Raw genomic sequence first — 13126 nt, 5'->3', positions numbered from 1 at the left:
AGGCAGCTTTCCCCTTTTCACACAAACAACTTAGCTGTTAAACACTTTACACAGAGGTCAAAGGAGGCAACTTCACTGCACCAGGATCAATTGTGTAATTATCAGGAATTTTGTTTGTCCCATTCTTTGGGCAAGAATCCCATAAATAACAAGAGTGCAATGTAGTGCATACCATATTTAGCAGCTCAGGACCTTTCACAGATATGAAATTCAGTCCAGACTCATTTGCAATGGCCTATCAGAAAGGGAGAGACACACGTACATATAAGCCACACATTTTTCATGTCTTTGGTTCTGTCCATGGAGCATTTAACAAATTTAAGGAACATACTTATCAGAGGTTTATAAAAAAATAGAAAACAGTACAAAGTATAATTACATGCAATTAAGAGTGGGAGGGGGGCAGGGAATTTAGCAAGGTATTATCTGCTGTTTAAGACACACACTCCACCTTCTTCCCCCAGATTAGCTGAAGATTTCTCAATAATTAGTGGGAGTGAGAGTCAACTACATAGGAATATTTGAAGACAAAGATGAGTGGCAGAGTGCATTTATAAGGGGAGGCCTTAAGAACTGAAACGAAAACAAAAGCATTTTCAGTAAGGTCAACAGGAATACACACAGTGTATCAAATACATAATTTAGAGTGAAACATTCCACAGAAGTGGTTATCTAGTAATTTCTTCCCATCTTTTCTACTTCCTTCTTAAGCAATTTCATACCTCTCAATTCAAGCAAATTGTAACTTTATGACAGGAATGTCAAGTAACTTTAGCACAGAGGCCCCAAACTAATTTTCTGATCAGAAATGGTGCAGAAGCCCAACTTCTGGCAGTATCATCCAGACTCAGTTGTTCCTACAAAAACAGCCACTTCAAGAAGATTCTCCAGTATTTTTAGCCATGCTTAGAAAAATGTATTACCTTAGCTAACAGCGTTTTGCCACACCCAGGAGGCCCTGCAAGCAGGACACCAGCTGGAGTAGTCAGGCCCAGAGCTTTAAACTGCTCTGGGTTTCGCACGGGTGCCTGTAAGAGAAACCATCATAGTGAGAGAAAGACAACATGAAACTCTTCATTTCCACTACAGCTGGATGATTCTTTATAGGTTAAACAGATCAACAGTTGCCCAGCATCTCATTCTCTCACACTGATAAGGAAGCCGAAGTGGGTGAAGTATCATTACTCTGAGACAAAGATTTTATTGAAGTTCTCACCTTAACAGCAACACCTTAAGTATCCCCCTGACTGGCAGTGAGACAGCTACCTGTCCAGCCTCTGATTCTTTGCATGGCACAAGCACAATTAAGGTTATTGGTACAAAACTTGAAAACCACTTAAGACTGAGCAATAATGAACACACTGGAAACTGAAAGAGTGGCTACAGTAAGTGAAATGATAAATACATGTGCCAGAACTGTAACAAATTTGGAAGCAAATTATGACTATTTTAAATTGAGATGATGTAAAATTTCTAGTCTGTGCCATGTCAGAACTCATGGGCAGCACATTATACCTTAAATACTAAAAAAAATACCCAAGCAAGCATAGTTTTATTTTCTGTACAGGTAGAAGTGAAAGTCTTTGAAAGGAAGGTGTTTTGGGTTTGCACAGCAAAGGTTTGGTAGTTGGGGGGGCTGCAGGGGTGGCTTCTGCAAGAAGCTGCTAGAAGCTTCCCCTAGGTCCAACAGAGTAAATATACCAGCCAAGCTGAAGGACAGACCCACCACTGACCAAGGCTGAGCCCATCAGCAAGGACCACAGCACCTCTGTGATAACACATAGAAGGAGGACCAAAAAAGCCAACCTGCAAGCAGCCACTTTTTGCAGCCAGAGAAGGGAGTGAGAAGATGTAAGAAACTGTGCAGACACCAAGGTCAGTGCAGAAGGGGGGAAGGAGGTGCTCCAGGCACAGGAGAGAGATATTCCCTGCAGCCCAAGGAGAAGATCACAGTGAGACAGCTTGTCCCCCTGAGAAGTTGTCCAGCTGAGAAGGGGAGTGACAGAGTGGTTTTGGTGAGCATGTGGCCTCCATCCAGAATCAACCCACCACAGAAGGTTAAGACATACCAATATTGCCATAGTCAGCTCCTCCCGAACATCCTCCAGGGCTCCGATATCTGCCCATGTCACATCAGGAATTGTGACAAAGCCTTCTCTCTTGGCAGAGGGTTGCACTGATGACAGTGCAACAATAAAATCATTCATCTCAATGCACAGCTTCTGCAGCTGCTCCTCAGGCAAGGGGTCTTGCTTCTTCAGCAAATCCAAAAGTCTCTGCATTTCATTCTTAGGGTATATGGAAAGAGAGAGAAAAAGATTATGTACAGGATTAGATTTTAGGAATTGATTTTTAAAGGGTTTTTTCAAAGCAGTACTTTCTTCAACTGCAGTATTACTAGAAAAGAAACTACTGTGTAAAATACACATAAAAATAGGTAAAATAACATTAAAAGTCAGCAATAAGGAAAAAAAAAAGTTCCAGAAAAGCACTATGTACTTTTAACGCTTGTGAAAGCACTGAACTGACACACTACAATCTTGATTTACATGCTACAGGAACAGAGCTAGCACACAGATTTCATCTTCAGATTCTTCCTATTGATTCTCCCACAGTGATTAGGAGAAAATTCTTTCCATGCTGAAATTTCACAAATTTGGATTATATGTATTAATCCTGGTTTTAGGAAGGAGTTACTCTCAATAAAGCTAACAACTCTGCTGAACAGCACAATTTCAACAACTTATAAAACATTCAGTTACATATAAACCTTTAGAACCCTTAAAACACACACACACACTTTCAGATTATACACTGCTACTTAACATCATCTGATTTCCAGTCATCAACTCATCTCTTCAGGTTTTGTAACGAGGCCCTGAGCCTGCTGGGCAAGCACAACAGAGATGCTTTCAACCTGTCCCATCACGCAGGCCACAGTGCCCCAGGCAGGGAAGTTCTGTTTCCCCAATAAGGAACTAATGGGGGAAATCCATCTCAGAAAATGCTTCACTGAAGAACTTTACACCTTCACAACATACATTTCAGTCCTAATATGGACAAGCTGTACCAAAGCAAATTGATACTACACCACAAGGAAAACTATACCAGGATCTTCACTATCAGACAGAGGAAGTGAAAAAAGTAATTATAAAAGCCTTGTTAAGTCTCCACATTTTTCCTACAGCAGCCTAGGGGAAAACATTGCTTCCTATTTGTTGCAACTAAGACAGCTCTACAACTGACCACAATGAAACACAAGTGTTTATAGTGCCTAATACTCTTTTTAAGCCCTCCCTGCTCCTTTTAACAGGGCTGGGAACCTATGAAATAGCCAAGACCACTGAGTTTGTTTACTTGAATTGTGTGAATGATTTTAAAGGTTTTGTATGTTTATTTTTCCATTATAAACATAATATAATGGTTTTAATGACAATACCCTGTATTAGAGACTATGTCAACCTCCTGCCAGCTATCAAAATACAGCTCTGTTAGGATTAGACTTCCTCATCCTCAATAACCCCTCTGATCATGGTAATGCTGATAAAAGCTGCAACTACCTGCCCCTCCCCGCTTTCTTTTGGCTGTATCAGGCTGCAGGAAACAATGGGAGGTATGCACTATGACTATGTTACTCTAATACAAAGGCTTACTACAGCTTTTCACGCTGTTTTTTGTTAATTAGAGTAACAGTTTTCTTTGACAGGCCTTATAAAACCAGAATCCGAGTACAATGTGGATTTAAAACCACTTCAACTTGTCCAGACAAATATTTAGGAAGCCTAGAAATAACGAAGGCACATACACACTCCAAATTTTGAGTAGGGGCAATAATTTCTATATAAAGATTTTCTATTTTATTGACCACAGTGTATTATATGTGCCACTGAAAAATTCTGGCACTAGAAATGCTATTTTCTGCAACAGAGTTCCAGCTGTGATCTACATTGGCAGGTATCTTCTCTGCAGCACAAGCCATGCTGCTAACTCAGCTTTTCAACTGGATACACACCCCTTCCTCAAACTTTCTGTAGGTACTAGACAACACACGCAATTTTACCCCAAGTAATCCCGTAGTTTGAGAGAAAATATAGACTGCATAAATACTTTGAGACTTCAGCTAACTGCAATTTTACCATGACAGAGAGGAGCCCAAAGCATCATAACAGATACTTCACTGAGAGCACAGCAAACAGCATGGTAAAAATTCACTGCAAGTCTGGTATTTTTTACAACTTTCTTACAGTCAATACACTTTTGAAGAGAGACAGCCACTATTTTAACCTCAGTTCTACAAGAGAATAAAGCAATACAACACAACAAAAAAAAACCCCAAACACACCTTGTATAAAACATTAACATGGTTGTTAGAAGGTGTGGGTTCTGGAAGCCTCTCATTCAAACTCATCATATAGGTCACTGAGTCAAGCTTCTGGTTCTTAGGAGCTGGTATTTCTAAATCTAAAGACAGTACTATGATGGCCACAGATGTTTAAGGATTTATGAGCAATGACTTTCCCAGCTACAAAATGTCTCAGACCTTAAGGTATTAGAGACAAGTTCTTCAAGGAACAAATACCTTCGGAGGAAGTTCAAGCTGTTCATTATCTTCTTCTACCAGGATGTCTGGTCCTACTCCCATGCCTTCTTCAGCTGCATCTGCTCCTGCACGTAGGTGTTTCAGTTTCTGCTTCTCAGACTTTATCAGGGCCCTGTTCACAGTGCACATGGCTGCCTCACGACAAAGTGCCATCAGGTCAGCACCTACATAGCCTGGAGTCAGCCGTGCTAAATGATGAAATTCAAAGGACTCTGGGAGTTTAAGTTTTCGACACAAAGTCCGAAGGATTCTAATCAAGTAGGGAGAAAAAGAACAACAACAACAACATAAAGGTGAAGCTGTGGCTTTTTTTATTTTCATATGAAACGAGCATTGATTTAAGGTTTCTTTCAGTCCACATGAACTGAAGTAGTACAAAGGAAACAGCCTTCATACCACAAAACTGAAACCCACAAAACGATGTTATATAATTACTTTCAGTTCTTAAGCAGAAAACAGCAGCAACAATCAGGCAATGTCAATCAGTGGGTAGAAGCTAGCTTCGGTGAATCTAAATATTATAGATTCTCTTATCCTTAGTTTAAGATTCAAAATTGACAAAACAGACCTCAAATCACACCACAGAAATGCACACAAGTTATCCACTGAGATATTTAACCTTGTATTCCTAACAACCTTAGTCTGCATTGTCTGCTGCATCCCACTTCTGTTTATTTATTTATTGAAAAACATCCACATACCAAACTATTCTGTGAGGTGCAAAATTGGACCGTGTCAGGAGCTCTGTGTTTCAATCTGCAGTATCTTTCCCGGATCACTGTTGGTGGAACATGACTGCCTATGTTTCTTGTGCCCCCAGGAAAATTTCTAACAGGCAGCACACAGCTCACGTGTACGCCTTGTGTGTTACCTCATCTTCACTCAAAAGCTAAAGCTACACCTGCTGACACAGTCCCATCACTCATGTAACTAACAGTCTAGTGTGATGCTTAACATTTTTTTTAAAGGGAGGTTTTTCACTCTGTTATCAGGGCTGAAGCTTTAAAAACCTCTTTCAAGGTAGAATTACTGTCGTTCTAAGCAAAGGACAATTAAAAGCTACATGAATAGTAAAAAAACCCAAAAAACCCCACAATCCACAAAAATGACAAAAGCCAATGTCACCACACAAACACTGGCACCAAAAAGGGATCAAATCAACTTGTTTAAAGCAGCAAAACACCATTTCATTGGGAAAGTATTTTAAAAATGCAGTACAAATCAAGGAAGTGAAGACTATTAACATACTTTCTAGTTCCAAGGAAAATGAGTTTAAATCATTTCCAGATCAAGTAATGTAACTACAGGAAGTTACAAAAAGAACAAGTTACTAATCTGTTCAAATCTCTGAAATTATAACACATTTCATCTGTTTGCCTCCCTTACTAAGTTCCATCACCTCTCTTTTAAATCGTTACTAGTGATAGCAGCTTGGTTCTCAATTTTTTCAACCTAACAACTGTAGCTAATCAAGTGACTCAGTGCAAAATGTTAAGAACTGCAAATTCAGAATTTGTGCCCTACATGTACTTGTTTTCCTTCATGTGCTTCATACATGCACAAGAAAATGCTGCAAATAAAGCAAGACCTCCAGGTACACCTTCTCATCCCACTCCACCTGCCTAAGGCCGTAAAACCACAGCTAAGCAGTTCAAATCATGCCTTCAGTAAGTGTTTTGTTACATGGTAAATCCGCATAGTGTAAGGACTTCTTTTTCTGTATTACCCACAGAAACAGAAAACCACATGAAAAACCACCTCCAAAACAAAACAGAAAAGCAGGGGGAGGGGATAATTAAAAAAAGTAAATAAAATCAACAGCTCCTGTAAGCCTACACCTCCAGGAGCACAACAGAAACAACTGTACAAAACAGTAATATGAATAAATGTGACTTACAACCTCTACGAACTACGATTGCTTTTCCATTCACAATTCCTATCCTTTGAAAGAGCACTATTTCTGAGAACATTTTAAACATGAATCTAAGAAATGTCACAGAATCAGAACCCTCATCAGTTAACTCTTTAGTTCTACCTTTAACCATTTTCATGTTTTCCCACAACCAATAGGAAGATAATTACTACAAGGCTATCAATCTGGAGGAAGAAGAAAACAAGAAATAAAAGGTGAAGGCATATCTGGAAGGGAGGAGGAATTAAACAGGTGGAATAATGGTAAGTGGTGCTAACAACGCAAACATTCTGCTTGCAACGCTGCAAGCAGAACAGTTTGCTTTCCCAACTTAGAAATAAGATTAGCTGAGCTAGAAAAAACTTATCCTTTAACCTTTCTTTCCTTCCCATAACAAGATCTCAAATTTCCCTTCCTGTGTTTTCTGTTGTTATGGAAATGAGTAGCAGTTCATTTTTAGTGAGAAAAGCAATTATTATTATTTTTTTAATCCAGTCTGACGTTCACAAGTCTCTGGAGTAAAAAGGCCCAGTTATACAAAATAGGATGAACACAGCTGAGCTTAATGCCTGGACTGGTGTATTTCCACAAAAAAATGGAAAACAACTAGGCCTGTTGCTTAAGGTATGTCCTTGAGAGGACTAACAAATAGACTATACTTAATTTATGTTCTCAATTTGGTCATTACAAAGGGACCACCAAAGAGAGAATGTTAAGTTCCCAAACAAGAGTAAAGATGTATTTGATTCCATCATCTGTACTGTTAAGGCGCTTGAAAACTCCTTAACACAAGGCTAAAAGCGAATTTGCTCCCAAATGCAGATGCAGCTACCAAGGCAAAGAGCAGATGCAGACTTAATATTTTCTGCATTTTTCCATGTGCGCTGATCCATAGGTGTGTATAGACACAAAAAGGACTAAAACACAAGACCTTTCCTTAATTTGCATGTTAAATTACACATTATCTCCTCATTTGTTAATCAAAAAGCAGCTTTAACTTCTTTACACTTACTTTTCTCTTGCTGCTTCATCTGGGATCCCTAAACAAATTTCTCGATCAAATCTGCCAGCTCGCCTGAGTGCCGGGTCCAGTGAGTCAGGTCTGTTCGTCGCGCCGATAACCAGGACCTGGGTGGTGGCAGCTACATTATTCAAGTCTGGAGGAAGGAAGGAAGGAAGGAAGGCAGGCAGGCAGGCAGGCAGGAAGGCAGACAGACAGTTAGTACTCATAGTTTGTTCTAATATCAATGTCACTGTTCCTGCAGCAAACAATAATAATCAGAATGGCAGAGACAACCAGCAGACATCCTAAACTGCTGTTCATCCTTATTCCTACTACTACATTGTGCATTTTGCACAATCAAGCAAAAATAAACATTTCAAATGACATCTGATGCATTCTCTTATTATATCTGTTTATACAACAGGCTTATATAATGCTCTACATACCACTGTGAAAGTAATGTGGAACACCCCATCCAATTTATTAGAATCTTCCCACCCCCAGGTAAGCTGTGCCAAATACAAAAGCACTATTACTGCTATCTCCACTGATATAACCATGACTCACTACTGAAAGCAGGCAGGCAGCGAGCCCAAAAGTTTAACTGAGTAAAGCTGTTCCTGAAACTGACCATCCATACAAGTTAGGAGCTGTGCAACAATTCTCCGCTCCATGTCTTTTGATGCAACTTCTCTTTTTGGGGTGATGGCATCAATCTCATCGATGAAAAGGATACATGGTGCACTGGACTAGGAACAAGAAATAGTAACAATTACAAAATTACACTGAGATAGTGTATTACAAGAGAGAATGAAACTTCTCAGATTTCCTGTTCTATAACTATTACTTTAAGTCTGCTGCACAATCAACCTGTCCTGGAACAATTCTGTTGTTCTTATTGACACTCTGGAGAGTCACCAGACTGTGAAACTGTGCTGAGCTGAAGCTACAAAATAGAAGTATGAGATTCAAACCTTCTCTATGTATTAAAATTTAAATCCATCTCCATGTTGCTTTGTTTTCCATAAATATTCCAGTGCAAGTGATTACACTTGCTTAAGTAAAAACAAATAAATTTTTAAAAAATCAGACAAAAAAGGTCTGGATGTTTTGTTTGTTTTGTCAATGACATTAGAGCTGTGAAACTTCACGAGCCAGTATTACTGGTGCACATAAACCAAAAGGAGCAGGAGGTCGTCATGAAAAAAGATCTGCCCATGTCAGGATTAATACTGTGCCTGACCACGTTCAAAGAGTAAGAGTGAGCAATGAGCAATTCCTACAAGTGTTCCAAAATTCCAGGCACATCATATTTATAAAAAGCCAACATTAATACATAATTACTGATTTTACAGTAGAATAGATTAACTGACATAAGATTATGAATATTCTCAAGCAGCACTAGTAGTGAAGAAGAATATTCAAAGAAAACACTAGAATAATCTTGAAAATAAATACTAGAATCATTCAGAATATAGTATTTTAAGCCCCATGCATTCTGAGTGACCGGGTAGCAACTGCGCCATCTAGTTGTCAATCACTTTTCTGATCTCTGGTAAGGGGAAGAAAGCAACTAAGCTACACTCCACAGCACACACATAACTACATCTCTTTCCCCTGCACAAAAACTGGTACAAAAACAAAGTGGAAATGCAACTTAAGTAAACGTGAGGGACTATAAGAAAGGCAACAGATTTTATTTTGAAACATATTTAGAATCACAGAATGCTTTGGGTTGGAAGGGACCTCAAAGATCATCTAGACCCAACGCCTCTCGCATGGGCAGGGGCACCTTCAATAGATCAGGTTGCTCAAAGCCCCATCCAAGCTGACCTTGAAAACTTCAAGGAGTGGGACTTCCACAACCTCTCCAGGCAACTGTGCCAGGGCACCACCCTCATAGTAAAGAATTTCTTCCTAACATCTAATCTAAACCTGCCCTTCTTCCATTTGAAGCCATTCCCTCCTGTCCTGTCACTACGCTGTGTATGCAATACATTTAATTTCTTCAAAAATAATTTTATAGCAACATACTAAGAAAAAAAAAAGAAAAATTCTGTAATAGTTCACTTTAAAATCATCTCAATCTGTCTGGTTCTCTTTGCTTCTTCGTAAGTCTGGAAGTTCCACCAAAGCAAAGTTGTAACCTGAATCCTGTTCTTATGATATCTGTCCGAAATTTCTTACTCTGCACCTAAAACCCAAAGTCTTAAGTCCCTCACATTAATCCAAATTCCACGACATACAAAACTAGCAAAAAAACCTTGCAAGAGAAGAGCACACTAAACTGTTCTTGCATGTTTTTTATATTTATGTGTCAAGCTGAGCAGCTTCAAATAGGTGAATAATTTCTGTTGCTCCCTTTACATTGATAAGATGAACTATCTTTTGCCAAGACTTCAGAATAGTAATCTTTGTGCTCTATGACAGTATGACAGCACAACAGAGTGCTGGTCACAGAAGGGGAGACACTATGACTTGTGTACAGCAGTATAAAAGAGTCACTCATTAATATTCTACAACAACAAAGTATGAATCTTGACAAAGAAAAGGACAAACAATACACAGTGTTATTTCCAATGGGTGTCTCACCACAGCCTGCTCAAACAATTCTCTCAGTTTCTGCTCAGATTCCCCTGACACTCCAGACACCATCTCCGTTGCTGCCACTTTCAGCATCGGGAGCTCAAGCTCCTGAAAGAGACAAGGAATGTTGTATGACATATCCAGAGGTTAGAAATGCTGGCTGTCCCAGAGGACAAACATTTTGCAATACAACATCTTTTACACACAAAAATTATGTAATCAGGACTAAATAATAAAGAGCTATTAAAAAATACGAGTAGCATCTTCCAATTTAAAATGGGTCTGAGCTATCTGGCCAAGCAAACCAAATGGATATGAAACCCAGGTTTCCTTTTCTGGTTCAAGAAAAACTGCACTGTTAAATAGCTTTGCACCTTGGTCCCCAACACAATCCTTCCCAACGTGTGTACTTCAGTTCACGCTCCAGCTCTATTCTTGAGAAAACTGTGTATTTCCATCTGTAACAAAACATTACTTGGCAGTGTAGAAGAGATCTCTACCAGGTCTGGTTGGTTCCCTTAGTCTTGCTCCAGCATTATCTGAGCAGGATTGTACTGTAAGATACTGGTAAAGCTCACACTCATGGTTTCTCCTATTACAAACAAATAACTAAAATTTTGATAGACTGTAGCACAGTAGGGCTACTGGTCGTTGCAGTCTATTTCAAGCTCTTTGAGACTACAGATTAAAAACAAATTCTAATTTATACAAATCACAGATAATTTGCCTTGAATAACTACCTGACAGTATCTCATTTAAGAAGATTATTTAAGAAGCAGTAATTAAATTTATCTTTATCTCTGAAAATTTTTCACTTGTGTTATGTTTCTTTCCCTAAATTCAGTAACCTTCCAGGAAGCAAACACCTGCCAAAGTATTAAACATCACAGATTCATTCAACAGGGATGTTTGTACAGTCTGGCATTAAAAAAAAAAAAAAAGGAAAGATCCCAATACTTTTAAAAACATTTGACAGTGGCAAGAGTTTAACCAACATTTACATAAATAACATCAGTATTTGCTTACAAAGGTAAAGCTGCACTACGATAGTTGATAATTTACACCTATCTAAATTTAAGGTTAACACAGTTATTTAACTGTCACGTTATAAAGACAAAGAAGTGTCCGTGGTTACCTATGAGAAACCCTAAGTAACCCCTAGATTTACATCCAAGACATGCACAGAGCTGCACAGCAGCCCCACCACACATCAAAGCATCAGTAACGCCATAAGCACTGAAATCATTAGTTTGACATTGAATCACAGCATGTTAGGAGTCAGAAGGGGGCCTCAAAAGATCATGTAGTCCAACTCCCCTGCCAGAGCAGGATCACACAGATTAGTTCGCACAGGACTGCATTCAGGTTGGTTTTGAATGTCTCCAGAGAAGGAGACTCCACAACCTCTCTGGGCAGCCTGTTCCAGCGCTCTGTGACCCTCACAGTGAAAAAGTTTTTTCCTATGTTCACATGGAACCTCCTGTGCTCCAGCTTGCACCCACTGCCCCTTGTCCTACCACTGGACATCACGGAGAAGAGCAACATCCAGTTTTGGAATTCAGAAATCACTGTTTAACTGATGCCACCCAATAGAATCAATGTAATGCCTCGTAAGTTCATAAGGTTGAGCAGGCTTAAACCAAAACACTGTGTTAAACTTAACCAAAAGTATCTTACATTTAGAGCCTTCTCAATACCTATGGCTATACTGCTGTCCTGAGAGTGCCCCAAAACAATTATGTCAAACATAATACCTTGTCACTATGTCTCCTCTTCATATGAGGTTCCATCAAGTACAGATTTAGATGGAATTTAAACAAAGGAAGTGAAAATTAATATATTCTAAACTAAAATAGAGAGAAAACACATGTAAAGAGAAAAAAATCTAGTCTATCATGAAGGAAGATTTGACTTGTTTTCCTGCAAATGTAACTCAAAACCAAAAGAAACTGTAAATGTGAAGTTCTCTCACCCCAGCGATTGCCTGTGCAAGAAGCGTCTTTCCACATCCTGGCGGTCCATGTAAAAGAAAACCCCGAGGTGGAACCACACCTAAGTGGTTATAGACTTCGGGATGACGGACGTGAATGAGCATTTTGCATATTTCCTGTTAAAGACAAGAGAGGTCTCCATTTAAATTGAAGGAATTAGTATTATACATCACTGAGTTACAGAAAGTTCTGTTTATTAATAAATTTCAGTGGCTGCTTTCAGAAAGATCAAAGAAAAATATCCCAAAACTGTTGCTGTTGGTATAAGCAGTTAATTCTCAGTGCCAAACTGATTAATTCTGCCAGATATCTTGTCATTTTTCATTCAACATCTTATTCAGAGCATCGTGTGTCTTGATTAAAATATTAACTAACCTTTAAAGTTTCATCATTGCCTCCTACATCCTCAAACTTCACTGAAGGGCGGTGAAGCTCTGGTCCCTTACTTCTAACTGTTCAGGAGGAAAAGTCATGCAAATTCAGACATGGGCATAATAGTAGCTGCTAACACCAAACAAGAACAAGCTCAGGCTAAATAATTAGCTAAGTATGTAGAGTAGTGTTATTTCTTGGTAGCAGACAAAGGACTAGGATGTCTTTTAGTACAATATTAAGGCTAAATTTCTTAACAAAAGCACTTCTCTGCACCTCCGTGTAAACCACCTCTCTATAAAGGGATTCCACAGTCAAACAGAATCACAGAATGCTTTGGGTTGGAAGGGACCTTCAAGATCATCTAGTTCCAACCCCTGCCATGGGCAGGGACACCCTCACTAGACCAGGAAATACCATCTCTTTCTTCGGAGCAGCATGCCAAAAGTCACTTCTCACCTCTCTCTTTAAGTAAGACGGCATTAATTTCTTTATCTACATCTGGAACTTCTTCTTTCCTCCTTTTTGCTCTCTTAACTTTTGTCTTCTTTCTTTCACTCTCCAAGACAGAAAATTCTGTTGATTTCTAAGGCATAAAACCAGAATTATATACACAAACCCTTCCAAATCAGTGAATTTCTGCAAATACTTAAACAAAACAT

At 39.1% G+C, this 13126-nt stretch overlaps 1 protein-coding gene across 2 annotated transcripts in view; it reads right to left on the bottom strand.

Moving 5' to 3' along the window:
• NVL (nuclear VCP like) overlaps positions 1-13126 on the bottom strand; it is a gene marked incomplete at its 5' end in the record, with an annotated part of 40894 nt that overhangs the window by 21431 nt on the left and 6337 nt on the right. Inside the window, 10 exons of one of the 2 annotated variants that reach the window (XM_084262168.1) lie at positions 173-235; positions 924-1028; positions 2070-2288; positions 4580-4850; positions 7525-7669; positions 8147-8264; positions 10108-10209; positions 12074-12208; positions 12468-12544; positions 12924-13050. In XM_084262168.1, the coding sequence (XP_084118294.1) occupies positions 173-235; positions 924-1028; positions 2070-2288; positions 4580-4850; positions 7525-7669; positions 8147-8264; positions 10108-10209; positions 12074-12208; positions 12468-12544; positions 12924-13050 (1362 nt within the window). The remainder of the gene's footprint in view (positions 1-172; positions 236-923; positions 1029-2069; positions 2289-4579; positions 4851-7524; positions 7670-8146; positions 8265-10107; positions 10210-12073; positions 12209-12467; positions 12545-12923; positions 13051-13126) is intronic. The other variant, XM_084262169.1, reaches the window with a different exon arrangement.

The sequence above is a fragment of the Gallinula chloropus genome, assembly GCF_964237585.1.
Source record: "Gallinula chloropus genome assembly, chromosome: 3".
NCBI classification, from domain to species: domain Eukaryota; kingdom Metazoa; phylum Chordata; class Aves; order Gruiformes; family Rallidae; genus Gallinula; species Gallinula chloropus.
The sequence above is the reverse complement of the archived record's forward strand: the minus strand, read 5'-3'. Positions and strand labels throughout refer to the sequence as shown.